Genomic DNA, 15747 nt, shown 5'->3' with positions numbered 1-15747 from the left:
TGCCTAACTGTCATGAATAAAGAGACATTTAAAAAGATATGGAGACAGGCCGACCTGCCTAGTCCGAAACCCATCAAAATTAAGGTGGAAAGTTACACAGGGGATCCTGTTAAAGTGATTGGTGTCACAGTTTGTCAGAGTAAAATACCAGCAACAGAGAAAGACACTTCCCCTTATTGTGGTCGACGGGGATGGCCCCAACTTGCTAGGACGAGGATGACTGGAGGAAATACATTTGGATTGGAGTGAGGTCAAGAAAGGACGCACAAATGAAAAAGTACACCAAGTCAAAACAACAGAAAACACTCTACAGCAAGTATTGATCAAGCACGAGAATGTGTTCAAAGAGGAGTTGGGCACCCTGAAGGGCACCAAAGCGAGCATTCATGTGACACCGGATGCCACCCCGCGCTTCTTCCGCCCAAGGTATGTTCCTTTTGCCATGCGCGCATAGGTCGATGAGAAAATAGACCGACTGTTGAAAGAGGACGTAATCTCACCAGTGAAATATGTTGAATGGGCAGCGCCGGTGGTGCCAATTCTGAAGCCAACAGGAGCTGTAAGATTGTGCGGTGACTATAAATTTACCGTAAATACCGTGGCTTCTCTGGAACAGTATCCAATACCCAGAGTAGAAGACCTGTTCACAGAGCTTTCGGGAGGAAAGCAGTTCTCCAAATTGGATATGAGCCACGAGTACCAACAAATTCTCCTGGATGAGGAATCCAAGAAGTTTGTGACGGTGAACACACACCGAGGTCTATTCACCTACAATAGATTCAGCACCCGCCATATTCCAACGGACAATGGAAGGCCTTTTGAAAGGAATACCGCTGGTGGCGGTGTATTTGGACGACATTTTGATGAGTGGAAAAAATGAGGCAGACCACCTGAAGAACCTAGCCGAGGTGTTGAGCAGGTTGGAGGAGGCTCTTTCTGAAAAGGAGTAAATGTGCTTTCATGCAACAGGAAGTGGAGTATTTGGGACACAGAGTGGATGCACAGGGGCTCCACCCAGTACAAAACAAAGTCAAAGCCATAATGGAGGCTCCCACTCCGACAAATGTCAATGAACTGAAAGCGTACTTGGAGTTGTTGAACTATTACAACAAGTTTCTGCCCAACCTGGCAACCCTGCTGGCACCCCTACATGAGCTGTTGAGGAAAAATGTCAACTGGCAATGGCAAGAGAAACAGGAGGTTGCATTTCAAAATTCAAAGATGCTGCTAAACTCAGCTGATGTGTTAATTCACTACTTTGCCGACCGAGAGTTACTGCTCTTATGTGATGCGTCACCCTACGGTGTTGGAGCCGTACTTTCGCACAGGATGGATGATGGCAGTGAAAGACCGCTGGGGTTCATGTCAAAGAAGCCTATTCCTCAAATGGGCTCGTCAAGAGTGTAAAGATGGGCTGTGACCCTAAGCGCTTATGAGTACAACATCGTGTACAAACCAGGGAAACACCATGCAAATGCAGATGCGCTCAGCAGATTGTCCTGCTCAGACACAACAACGGAGCAGGAAATGACAGAACAGGTGTTAATGATGGATGTCCTGGACGACCCATTGGTTGACACCACACAAATTAAACGCTGGAGAGGTAAAGATGTCATCCTGTCCCAAGTCCATGAGTATACCTTAAAAGGCTGGCCGGAACAGACAGACACTCGTTTCAAGCAATATCAGCAAAGGAAAATGGAACTAAGTGTGAGGGATGGATGTGTACTATGGGTAGTGCACATCCACAAAAGGTAGTAATCCCCACAAAAGGCCGAGAGAAAATACTAAAGCTCCTCCACCAGACTCATACGGGAATGTCAAAGATGAAAGGCTTGGCAAGGTCATACGTCTGGTGGCCAGGTGAGGACGAGAGCATTGAAAGAGAAGTGCAGTCATTGTGTAGAATGCCAACAACATCACAAGTCACCACGTACTGCACCACTACATCCATGGGAATGGCCGGAGTCGCCGTGGTCCAGGATCCATGTGGACTGCGCGGGGCCCTTCTTAGGTGAGATGTTTTTGCTCATTGTAGATGCACACTCCAAATGGATGGACATTTACCCTGTGAAATCATCAACATCACATGCTACCATTGAGAAACTACGTCAGAGTTTCAGTGTGTTCGGCCTGCCCAAAATGTTGGTGTCAGACAATGGGACATGTTTCACAAGTGCTAAATTTGAGACATTCATGAAACAAAACGGCATTGATCATGTAAAGTCAGCACCCTTCCATCTGTCTTCCAATGGTCTGGCAGAGAGGGCGGTGCAGACTTTTAAGGAGGGGATGAAGAAGATTAAAAGTGACACACTGCAAACCAGACTGTCCAGGTTCCTGTTCAGATATTGAATCACACCACATGCTACAACTGGCTTGCCACTTGCTGAACTGATGATGTCAAGGCGACTCCGATCAGCTTTCGACCTGCTCATGCCTGACGTTAAGACAAGAGTACAGCAAAAGCAGTTGAAACAAAAGGAAAAACATGACGGGAAGAGAAGACCGAGGAGATTCACACCAGGAGACAATGTGTTCATCAAGGACTTTGCCTACGGTCCCAAGTGGATCCCAGCTGTGGTTGAGAGCTTGTCAGGACCAGTGTCGTACACTGTCATCATTGGAAGTGGTCAAGTCCTGAAGCGTCATGTGGATCAGTTTAGAGGAAGATTAACAGACACTGTTCCCTGCGAACTTGTTGCACAGCCTGAGCTGCTGCCCGACACCAAGAAGCAGGCTTCCAGGGCTGCTTGCCGGCCATGATGGACACCCCACCACCGCCTCTGCCGTGCAAGCCACCAGAACTGCAGCCTACTCCTTTTTTTATTTTATTTGATTAATTTTTTTACCTATCCAGCTTCTCAGGCAAATCATGTTGTTAATGTAGATGCCCATACTGGCTGTACAAATTTACTTTACAAAAGAGAAGTGTGGGATACTTCTCTTGTTGCCTTATTTGTATTTGACTTTATTAAATGTATTTATATTATCATTTGGTGCAGCCGGGCCGGAGCAGGAGGGGATAGAAAGAGACAAAAAGGAAGACAGAGGTGGAAATTGTGGGGACAAAAGGGGGATAAGACAGAGAGACAACAACAACAACAGCAAACACAACAATAACAACAGCAACAACAACAATAGAACAACATCAGCAAATATGATATGTACAAATCTGATAGTAAAAGTGATATCAAAGAAGCAGTTAGTGAAATAAATAATAATACAGAAATGACAATGAGCATTATTACACTACAAATGGAGCAATACAAATACCAATAGAAAAATAGCGTCTGCAGTCCTCTCCAAGGTTTCTCATTGTCATCCCACTAGGTTGAGTTTTTCCTTGCCCTGATGTGGGATCTGAACCGAGGATGTCATTGTGGCTTGTGCAGCCTTTTGAGACACTTGTGATTTAGGGCTATATAAATAAACATTGATTGATTGATTGATTCCACGCCACCCTGAGAAAACTGATGTTTAAGTTTATAAGTAGACTGCAGAGGTCCGAGAATGATCTTGTTGTACAGATAACCAATCCTAGGTGTAGTTCTGTTAGGTACCAATCCTATATATGGAAACACTGGTATCTGTGCCTTTTATAGAATGTGTAGACGCATTTTTAAAGTATATATACAGTATATATACTGTATATTTTGTTTTTATAGCTGCTTTTATTTATTAATTAGATGCCTTTAACTAAACATGCACAGGCACTATTTTTAATATGTGATAATGCCTTTTATACTGTATTTAATTTGTTTTATGTACTGTATGTGATTGTATGTCTACTTGGACGTTGGAGTCTGCAATACAGTTTGATGATGATACAGTGTAGAAAATGTAAAATACAGGGAAATAACAAAGTTGGTGAATGATTGATTGATTGATTGAAACTTTTATTAGTAGATTGCACAGTTCAGTACATATTCCGTACAATTGACCACTAAATGGTAACACCCGAATACGTTTTTCAACTTGTTTAAGTCGGGGTCCACGTAATCAATTCATGGTACAAATATATACTATCATCATAATACAGTCATCACACAAGTTAATCATCAGAGTATATACATTGAATTATTTACATTATTTACAATCCGGGGGGTGGGATGAGGAGGGTTTGGTTGATATCAGCACTTCAGTCATCAACAATAGCATCGCCAGAGAAATGGACATTGAAACAGTGTAGGTCTGACTTTGTAGGTCTGACTTGGTAGGATATGTACAGCGAGCAGAGAACATAGTGAGTTCAGATAGCATAAGAACAAGTATATACATTAAAAATGAATTTGATTATTTACATTTGGTTATTTACATTCCAAAGAGGTGGGATGTGGAAGGGGGAGGGTGTTAGTCAAGGGTTGAAGTTGCCTGGAGGTGTTGTTTAGTGCTGTTTTGAAGGAGGATAGAGATGCACTTTCTTTTACACCTGTTGGGAGTGCATTCCATATTGATGTGGCATAGAAGGAGAATGCGTTTAGACCTTTGTTAGATCGGAATCTGGGTTTAACGTGGTTTTTGGAACTCCCCCTGGTGTTGTGGTTATGGCGGTCATTTACGTTAAGGAAGTAGTTTGACATGTACTTCGGTATCAGGGAGGTGTAGCGGATTTTATAGACTTGGCTCAGTGCAAGTTGTTTTACTCTGTCCTCCACCCTGAGCCAGCCCACTTTGGAGAAGTGGGTTGGAGTGAGGTGGTGTTGTGTCGTTCGCGAACGATTCGTTCGAACGAACGAATCTTTTGAGTGAACGTACTGAACCGAATCACTTCATGAACTGATTCGTTCCTTTCTCAGTTCAGTTGAGGTCCGCCGCGACCATGCTGGCATGAGTGGAACTGGCGCATTCTGTGACTCACTGAACCCTCGACGTCGGCAAACGACGCAGCCAGCTACTCATCATGGGGGTGGGGGGAGGGACTGAGCGAACGATTCGTTCACCGCGGATTAACGACATGAATCACTCAGTGAAGACAACGCTCTCGCTCTCTGCGCTGCTTGCCCCAATGCCGCGAGTGATTCTCCTCCCGTCGCGGGGATATGTTTCATGCCATTGGCATCCGTTCTCCATTCATTCTCCAAGCTAACGGCTAATGTTGACTCAAGCCACATGAAAACAAACACACACACGCGCCCTGTCCCCATTATCTCAACACATAAAGTTATGAGAGTAGAGGAGACAGAAAGAAAGTCAGTGCAGGCAGGGCAAGGCTGAGCAGAAGCGACGCGAGGGGGAGGGGCGGTAGTGTTGTGTCGTTCGCGAACGTGATTCAGGTTCACGCTGCACTCACTCACTCATTCAGAATCAGGACTCGCGAACCTACTGACACAGAGAACTGACTGTGTCGCGGAGGAGGACGTCACATTGAGGCTCTCGTTCAGTCACTATGCGCGTCGTTCATTGGGTGCTGAGGGCTTGTGTCGTTCGCGAACTGACACACACCGAGATCTGCCGCTGGGGAAGCTGTTACTGACTGACTCATGATTCGCCGACCTGCACACAGAACTGCTGCTGCAGAAGTGATTCAGGTTCACGTACAGAACTGTGCTGACTGTGGCGCTGTGTCAGTCACTCACTGCCTGGTGTACTGCATGCACAGAGCTGTGTAGGGACTTGCGTTCACCCTATTTGCTGCTTCTCCCGCGAATGTCTGCACTGTACTGTACTACGCACGCCCCCCCCCTATTTTTTTGGGGGGGGGACTGCCGATCCCATCACTAGAGTGAGGTGTGATCTGGGGTGGAGGTCTAGAAGTAACCTGACTAAGAGAAGGTTAGTATAGCAGAGTGGGATATTTCAAGGTTGCATTCAGAACATGCAGGGTACAAATTAATGCATACATTCTTTTTAAAGACATGGTTAAATAAAATAACGTTGAGTAGTGTACGATCTCGATCCGCACTCCATTCCAGACGGTGGCGGTAATTCACCTCACAAGGTTGCTTGCCAACCGCCATTAGAGGAAAGAAGAAGAAGAACCCGGAAGTCGCGGAACTTTAGACGTGTCAAATGGTCGCCATTTTCCACAGGAAGGTAACGCCTCAAGCACCTGAGAAGGAAGCGCTGTGTAAGTTTTGAAAGTGTCTTAAAGTCCGTTTGAAAACACTTTAATGTTGCGTGTGATGTCATTCAAGTCGCAGTTTTAAAGTGATGTCAGTACTGATCCCTAGAGCCAGTACTGTCCCATAGAAGGCTAATGCTAACCAAGGCAGGCTGCTAAGTGCTAAACTAGTCTCTTGCCGATCAACTGACACAAGTTTAATCAGATGACCTTTTTAAAATTAATTCAACCATTCCCTTTAAATGCGGGGTGTGTTTCAATTTCTTCCATACGCTTCCCTCGTGTTGTGTATAACTTGTATATAGCATTGTCAGCTAGCGTCGGACGCCTTCGGTATGTTTTACATTTTTAATACAACACACTTTTTACAACAGAGGGATGATAAACAATTGAACACGAAATATGGACATATTTTTAAATTGTTGTCTTGGTGTTATCAGCGGTATTCCACGCATTATGAAGTGTTGTAAGGCGTTCCGGTATTTCCTGTTTTGCTACTTTTACAACTTACCCGGGCCGTGTTCGACGTGAAGTTCAATGCAAAACCGGGTTTGCTACTCCTCAGTCTGTCAGAAATCAGTGACTGTGTTAGACGTGAAGTCAGCATGCCAAAATGAGACATGGTTTTGATTATTACTATTATTATTTGCACACTTGCCAACCTTGAGACCTCCGAATTCGGGGGAGGGGGGGGGGTGTATATTGTAGCGTCCTGGAAGAGTTAGTGCTGCAAGGGGTTCTGGGTATTTGTTCTGTTGTGTTACAGTGTGGATGTTCTCCCGAAATGTGTCTGTCATTCTTGTTTGGTGTGGGTTCACAGTGTGACGCATATTTGTAACAATGATAAAGTTATTTGTACAGCCACCCTCAGTGTGACCTGTATGGCTGTTGATCAAGTATGCATTGCATTCACTTATGTGTGTGTAAAAGCTGCATATATTGTGTGACTGGGCTGGCACGCTGTTTGTGTGGAGGAAAAGCGGACGTGACAACAGGTTGTAGAGGACACTAAAGGCAGTGCCTTTAAGGCACGCCCCCAATATTGTTGTCCGGGTGGAAATCGGGAGAATGGTTGCCCCGGGAGATTTTCGGGAGGGGCACTGAAATTCGGGAGTCTCCCGGGAAAACCGGGAGGGTTGGCAAGTATGATTATTTGATTATCATGCATTACATACAATACATTACCTTTTGCACTATATTAATTTATAATATGTGTTTTCAACTTTGTACTTTTTTATGTAATTGCCTGAAATAAATAAATAAATGAAAAATGAATTATTACTAGCCTTCATCCAGTTTCATCCACAGTTCTTCATTTGTGTTTGCCTCTAGTTCCCCCCCACAAGCCTCACCAGTAAACATGGGGAATATATTCGGAAGCCTGTTTAAAATGTTCGGGAAGAAAGAAATGAGGATCCTCATGGTGGGTCTGGACGCTGCGGGGAAAACGACCATTTTATACAAGCTCAAACTGGGAGAGATCGTAACCACCATTCCCACGATAGGTAAGGTGAACAATTGCATTATCAATCGTAAATTATATTAAATGTGTTCTTTCCCCTTGCAGGTTTTAATGTAGAGACGGTGGAGTACAAGAACATTAGCTTTACAGTTTGGGATGTCGGCGGCCAGGATAAGATCCGACCACTGTGGCGTCACTACTTCCAGAACACGCAAGGCACGCACCTTCTCTGGAATTGCACTGCGTTGTTTTTTTAATACGGTGGACTAATGCAGGCTTTGATCGCTTCTCGTTTCAGGTCTCATCTTTGTCGTGGACAGCAACGACCGAGAGCGATGCAACGAGGCTCGTGAAGAGCTCATGAGAATGTTGGCGGAGGACGAACTGCGCAATGCTCTGCTATTAGTCTTCGCAAATAAAATAGTGAGTACTCCGGGCAATGAACGTTGATTAGGTTATGTGGTTGATTTGAAACGGACACTGTGGCATTGACAGGACCTGCCTAACGCCCTGACTCCAACTGAAGTCACCGAAGCACTGGGCCTTCACACCCTGCGGGACAGGCGCTGGTTCATCCAGGCCACCTGCGCCACCAATGGCGACGGTCTCTATGAAGGACTGGAGTGGTTGTCTGAGCAACTTAGGAATCTCTAACAGTCGTCTCTTTCCCTCCCATTCATCGAGCCTACATTCTGCCTTTAAAGCCCTCCCATGCTGGCTGTTGTTACCGCCAACATACCGAGCCACCAGTGGAAATAATCGGTCCATGGTAATGTGTAAAGCTGACATATGTATATATGAAAGGATATGGTAATGGGGCAGCTTTATTAACTTTTTCTCTCGTGGTTGTTTCACTTTCTGTTTGTTGGGCAATAAAAGGAGAGACGCAAGGGAATCTAATATTACAATCACATACACTACTCAAAAAGTTAAAGATATTCAGCTTTTGCGTTTTAAAGATGAAGCTAAAATATACAGTACAGGCCAAAGGTTTGGACACACCTCATTTTAATGCGTTATATTTTCATGACTATTTACATTGTAGGTTATCACTGAAGGCATCAAAACTATATGACACCTGTGAAGTGAAAACCATTTCATGTGACAACCTCTTAAACCTCATCGAGAGAATGCCAAGAGTGTACAAACCGTAATCAGAGCAAAGGGTGGCTATTTTGAATAAACTAGAATATAAAACATGTTTTCAGTTTTTTCACCATTGTTTGATAAGTACAAAACTCCACATGTGTTCATTCATAGTTTTGATGCCTTCAGTGACAATCTACAAGGTAAATTGTCATGAAAATAAAGAAAATGCATTGAATGAGAAGGTGTGTCCAAACTTTTGGCCTGTACTGTGTATCAGTGTTTCAGTACTTTTTGTACAACTTGCTGTTCTCTAGCAAGTAGCTGAATAGCAAAATTTCTAACTGGTGGCAAATTTTCTTTGACATTAAGCTCAGTTGCCACTTCAATCTGAAAACATCTTGTTAGCAGCCTAAAACGGAGAGGTACTGTTGAACAATATTGTGGTTAGTTGGTATTTTAGGTTAATCCTGAAATTCTACCCAAAAGTTGAGTATCTCAACTTTTTGTGAGTGGTGTATTCAAATTGGTGACCAAAACTAAAAGATGCACAGCTGGGAGCGTCAACCTCCTGTTTGATAAACACTGGTATTGACTTAATAGGATGTTTATGGAATCTACCTGCTTTCTCTGGTTGGTGTTTTTGTGTATTGTCAAGTCTCAGGTCCACGGGCTGCCTTAGAGTGTGTACACTTTGCAACTATTTTTTTTTTTTTAAATGCTCTATACTGATTATCCCACACTCAGCCTCGTACTGTAAGTTGTATGCATCATGTAAGACGACATTAGTGTCATTTCCCCCATCCTATCAGGTGGGTGTTTTTAAAGAAAATATTTAAACACTTGTGTGCATACACATTTCTTTGTGTTACTGAACTGCTCAGACTATATATGGAGGTGGGCTTGTTTTGTCATTAATACAGATTTAAATATTTAAGTTAAACTTTTGTGTGAGTAAAACAAAAAAGCACTAATTAAAGTGACTGGAAAGGATTTCTAAAATGTATTTTTCTTACATGTGACTATGCAATAAAACAATGTCTTATACATTCACTGTTCCCCTTTCTCATCTGTTAACTATGTATACAGTACATATGTTCGTTTTGTCGACGTAATGTTCAACGTGCGCATTTGTTTGACCGTAAATGTGTCTTCTTGTTACCGTAATCATATTTTGGGTTGTTAAGGGGGTGCCATGGCATCCCTTGTTAGCTTGACCACTCCTTGACCCAGGAACAAGCAATGAGATGCCTGCATGTTGGAAAGCACCTAATGCAGCAAGCACAATGTGCAGCAGCGAGGTGATCTTGGACAGCATTCCTGCAGGTTGATTAGGCTGCTATGGTTAATGCAGCCGAGCCTATAAACCCGGCCTGAGGAGAGCGCGGAGGTGGTTGCAAAGGGGCGGGAGTACAAGTCCCGGGTTCCTTCATAGGGTGACTTTGGGAGCCGCCTCTCCTGCTGCTCCATCAGCTTGGTTTGTGTGTGGCAGTCTAACGGTACTCCTTAGGAAAAAAAAAAGCTGCCTGTTTTTTTCCCCCCTTCTCACTCTTTATGAATGCCTTGCTCTTTTGTTTAGGGCACCCCCTACAGGTGCCAGTGTGCTCAATACCCCCTATTTAAGCCAATTGAGGGCAAACATTATTTGGAGCAGCATTCTGATGGCAGTGCAGACCTTGAAGGGTGAGAGATTTAAAAGCTCTCTCGTGTCATTACTTCATTAAAAAAATGTCAAAATATTCAATGATGCTTTGTAATAAAAGCACCTTGTTAGAAAAGTAGGTATCAGATAGTCGTACAGTGCACCCGGAAAGTATTCACAGCACTTCACCTTTTCAACGTTATGTTACAGCCTTATTACAAAATGGAATATATTGGGTTTTTTTCCTCAAAATTCTACACACAATACCCAATAATGACAATGTGAAAACGATTTTTTATAAACATTTTTCCAAATGTATTAAAAAATAAACAAAGAAATCACATCTTCACAGTCATTAAGATTAAAAGTGAGCTCAGAGGCACCCTGTTTCAACTGATCATCCTTGAGATGTTCCCATAGCTTGATTTGAGTCCCTCTGTGGTAAATACTGTTGATTGGACATGATTTATAAAGGCACACACCTGTCTATATTTAAGGTCCCACACTGGCAGAGCACAAACAAAGACTAAAGTCGAAAGGAATTGTCTCGAGGCACAAATGTATGGAAGGGTACAGAAAAAGTATCTGCTGTCTTGAAGGTCCTAAATGAGCACAGTGGCCTCCATCATCTGAAAATGGAAGAAGTTTGGAACCACCAGGACATTTCCTGGAGCTGGCCAGCCATTTAAACTGGGCGACAGGGGGACAAAGAGCCTAGTCTTGGAGGTCACTCTGTCAGAGCTACAGCATTCCTCTGTGGAGAGAAGAGAACCTTCCAGAAGGACAACCATATCTGCTGCAATCCACCAACCAGGCTTGTATGTTACAGTGGCCAGACAGAAGCCATTCCTTCGCAAAAGTTTGCAGAATTGCACCTGAAAGACTCTCAGACAATGAGAAACAACATTCTCTGGTCTGATGAGACAAAGATTAAACTCTATCATGCGTCATGTTGGGAGGAAACCAGGCACCACTCATCACCAGGCCAATACCATCCCTACAGTGAAGCATGGTGGTGGCAGCATCATGCTGTGGGGATGTTTTTTAGCAGCCGGAACTGGGAGATTAGTCAGGATAGAGGGAATGATGAATGCAGCAACATAGAGATACCCTGGTTGAAAACCTGCTTCAGAGCACTCTGGAATTTAAGACTTGGGTGACACTTCACATCCAACCTGATGGAGCTTGAGAGGTGCTGTAAAGACGAATGAGTGAAACTGCCCACAGATAGGTGTTCCCAACTTGTGGCTTCGTATTCAAAAATACTTTGTGCTGTAATTGCTGCCAAAGGTGACGCAACAAAGTAATGACCAAAGTATGTGAATAGTATGTTGGATTTCTTAGTTCTTTTTTTATATATATATACATTTCGAAAAGCTAAAAAAAAAAAACGTTTTTCCATTGTCATTATGTGGTATTTTGTGTAGAATTTTGAGGTCAAAAATGAATTTATTTAATTTTGAAATAAAGCTGTAACATAACAAAATGTTGAAAAAGTGAAGCGCTGAGAAAACTTTCTGGATGCACTGTGTCCAATTGGCCTTCAGCTAATTGTTAATGATGCTGTGTGAAAGTTAAGCTACATTTGTCATATGGATGATACTAAATGAGTAAAAACTCCAAAAGCAGCAGAGGAACTGCAACTGTTACAGGCAGGGATGGGACGGCGGCCCATTAATGTAACAGAGGATGCAGATCATTTATGGGTAACGTGTAACATGCTATGGCATTAACATGTGTTCTCACACTCCCCTCCACCTCTCTTTCTCTCCTCAGTCCCTCTTTTTTGCTCTCTCTCTCTGTGTGAGCGTTCCCACCCTGGTCATGTACGGTAGCCATAGATTTAGATAAACACACACTATAACATGATTTTAACCATGGACTTTATAAATATTGATCAGATATAATGGATACACACACAAAACAAGGCATGTATCTTAAATCATTATTTATATATAAAACATTTAATTGTTCCATGTATGTTACACTAGTAAGTTCTAGTGTCATAGCTAAATACATAACAGTGAAATATAGCCTATGTATTTATTATAGATATAAACATCAGTACTTTTATATATCTACATTCTCTGAACTAGGAGTTGTTTAGAGATGAAGGTTATTTCATACCACATAAACACAATACAGTGTAATACAAAATGTGACCCAAATAAATAAGAAGACAACAAACACCATATCACATCTTTCAGCCAGAACTTGTCCACCAGCAATAACATCCAACCATAACATTATTTTATATTTTCACTTCTTCCTCAACATTTGTTTTCTAATTTATGGAATTTCTTTTGATTCAGCCATAAAATTAATGAAATAATTTTTTAATTTTGTTTTTAAAATGTTAAAAATAGTCTTTTAAGAATGTATTCTGAAACAGTTTAAAATAATCAGAGAACTGACTGACTAACACTGACCCTACACAACTATGTTGCACAATTAAGTCATTTTTTTTTAAAGCGAAAGAGGTAATTTCAACAGGTACAACATCCTATGTCATATCTACATGTAATAAGATTTGTAACAAGGCAAACCGTTTGTAAATTGGTCGAAAATCGAGCAAGTTATGGTAATTTAATTAGTACATGTACCATTGACATCAATGTAATTATTGAGGCCAGCTGTCCGAGGTAAGATGGCTACAACGTTGCTACGCTGGAGAATTATCTAGTATTTATTTATATCTATGATGCCAGCTTTCAATAAAGGTAGCAACAGGATGAGATTCCAAGTCCCTTCCTGTTGCAAAAGCAAAAACCAGAAAACCTAAGGACAAGTGGAAAAAGAAAAAGAAAGTTGTAACATGCTTTTTGCACTACATTCAATTTAATGAAAATGAGAGGGAGAGAAAACAATAATAGAAGTAATGAAATTAAGGAATACACATTATACAGTACAAAGGCTTTTCTTGAACAAAACATTTACATGATTTTAATTTCACACAGTTGTCCAGAAAACTTGAAGAGACTTACGCCAAAATGACCCATTTAAAAGGAGCATGGATGTTATATAAGGCTGTTGGTAAGATATTGGAGCTTTCTTGGTTTATCTGCTATCTCCTATATGTTGTTATACATCAAATTTTCATGATTTTCATATAGGTGGATCTGGTCAAAGAAAACTTTGTATTGTGCCACCTGAAACAGAAGGTTACACAGGCCGATACCTCAGTGCAGTAGGACGTGGGAAGTCAGCACTGTACATTGTACCGGTTCAAGGCAATCTGGATATGACACCCCTTCCAAACTGTGCAAAGGAATTTGAAAGGATGCCAAAAGCGACGTGCCATACCTGCTCAGTGGGCATGCCGGTTCAATTACTTGCAGCGCATGTGGCATTTTGTGGAAGAGATCTTAGACGTCACCATTGAACGGGCAAGACTGTTTTGTTCACGATGATGGATAATTAGATTCAATATTCTTTTGTACCCTGGCTAATTGGTTTGTTCTGTAGATAATGCATATGTTTAAGAGCTATTTCTTTATTCATAATCATGTTTGAATCAGCTCATATTTTTTTCCTTAATTTTACTCTGTATACTAGTTTCTCTTTGTCTTCAGATTGCCTGGTTAGACAGGGTCGTAAACCATCAGGAATGTGAACACAACCCCCAAGTCTCTCTTCTTATCAGTGTTGAGGGGGGATGGGGGCTTTCTTTGTGTGAAAAGAGTTGCTTTTTGCCAGTGGAAGGCCAGATCAACTTGGGCTACGCATTTGGATGTGTTGTTCGAGGCTGGTCTCTATTCTCAAATATTTGACAATAAAATTACAAAATACCTATTCTATGCTTGGTGGTACCTTTTGAGTTCAGTTGATATGTCATTAAGGAACTTGGGACTGACCAGCGTTTTACATCCCACTTGGAGGAACATCTGGTCAAACGCAACAATTTGGGGGCTCGTCCGGGATGACACGCTGACAATTGGACCTTCTCTTGCAATCTTCTGGACAGACTCACATGGCCAAAACATAATTCAAGGTAAGCAGAACCTTTCTTTTTAGATAAAATCTGCATTAGGAGTCTGCCCAGAAGTCTGTAAGTTAAACACTGCTTTGTACCCCAGACACAGAATGGTGATTTTGATAGATTGATTGCATTTTTGCCGAGCCTGCCATTGCATTAAAATTGTAAATAAGTGGTCAACTCACGTCATTGTGTCTCGATTACCGTGACGGGCAGTTTCATTGACGAGTGAACTAATAGTTGGGTGTGGCTCACCCTGGGTAGTTGGTCGCCGCCTAAAAGAGTAACGGGTTGGATGCCCATCATATGGTACAGTAAATACTCCCCGGTTGTGAGATCCCTGTTGACATTTTTATGTGCACACAAATTAAGGATGGGTTGGAGGCCATTTGTAAAATACAATAAATACTCCCTGGTTGCGAGTTCCCTACGGCATTAACGTGTGCGTTAAAATTAAGAATCGTACGGGAGGAGGCCCTTCTGTACCATATGATAAATTCCACGGCTGGAGGCCATTTGTAATAAATACAATAAAGATTCCCCGGTTGTGAGGTCCCGGCGACACTTTAGTGTGCGCTAAAATTAAGGAAAAATAGACACAATGGCCAAGGAGTGTGACAGAAAAGAATGTGATGACGGCTGGGGAAAATGTGATGAATCATTACTGTTTAATAATCAATTGAATGCACTGTTGTCGACAATGGAATTAGCAGGTAGAGTTTAAAAAGAAAAGAAAAAAAAGAAAAAAGAAAAGAGAACGTTCCTTGAAAGGGTTAAGAGGGAGTTTACAATACTCGAAAAGTTGTGAACTCAAACGTCTGGTAAAATAAAAAATAAAATAAAAAAGTAACTGGAAGTTTTATGGTAAAGTGAAACGCAGAGAGAGTGCTTACGTGTGCGTGTGTGTGTGTGCGTACGGCTGTAGGCACTTGCTTGTGTGTGCGTGAGTGCTTACACGTGCATGTGTGTGTGTGTGCGCTGGTGAAAATGGTCAAGAGAAAAAAAGAGCAGGGTTGGTGCTCGAGAATTTAAGAGTTTAGCGTATGATAAAAGTAAACGGGGATTACGAGGAAAAACGAAATGCAGCAAAAGAACAGATGATTAATGAGACAAATATGACAGGTGGATTGATTGGTCTTTTGCCTGCCGCGCATGCGTAAGACAATTCAAACGACCCGCCCAGACTTTGACTAAGCCACCGCCCTATGACGTAAAGCCGGAGGCGTCCTTATACCCACTTTTGACAGTCACAGGAGGAGCCCTGGTGGTCGAAACAGAAACAAAGCTCTCTGGTCCACCCCCTACTCCTGTGACAAATGAGGGCGGTGCTCACACAGCCACTCTAAGATTGAACCCTCCTCCAAAACTAACGCTGTCTCCTGAGTGTAATTCACCTCTGGTGCCTAAGCCCCAAAATAACATCCACCCAGCGGAAAACCTCCCGAATATGCCTAATCTTACTAGACAGCAGATAATGCATGAGTCAACGCAAAACTCCTCACTTTACACGCCAGACC

The 15747-nt window shown here is 42.4% G+C and overlaps 1 protein-coding gene across 1 annotated transcript; it reads left to right on the top strand.

Annotated features, from left to right (window-relative positions):
• Positions 1-5928: 5928 nt before the first annotated feature.
• LOC133631200 (ADP-ribosylation factor 1-like) lies at positions 5929-9665 on the top strand. Its single transcript, XM_062023361.1, has 5 exons — positions 5929-6070; positions 7397-7569; positions 7632-7742; positions 7825-7949; positions 8022-9665. Exons 2-5 carry the CDS (start codon positions 7425-7427, stop codon positions 8178-8180), a joined length of 540 nt encoding a protein of 179 aa, XP_061879345.1. The 5' UTR covers positions 5929-6070; positions 7397-7424; the 3' UTR covers positions 8181-9665.
• Positions 9666-15747: the final 6082 nt, after the last annotated feature.

Source organism: Entelurus aequoreus, linkage group LG16 (assembly GCF_033978785.1).
Source record: "Entelurus aequoreus isolate RoL-2023_Sb linkage group LG16, RoL_Eaeq_v1.1, whole genome shotgun sequence".
Taxonomy (NCBI): domain Eukaryota; kingdom Metazoa; phylum Chordata; class Actinopteri; order Syngnathiformes; family Syngnathidae; genus Entelurus; species Entelurus aequoreus.
Note: the sequence above shows the minus strand (reverse complement) of the source record. Positions and strands in the feature narration are given on the sequence as shown.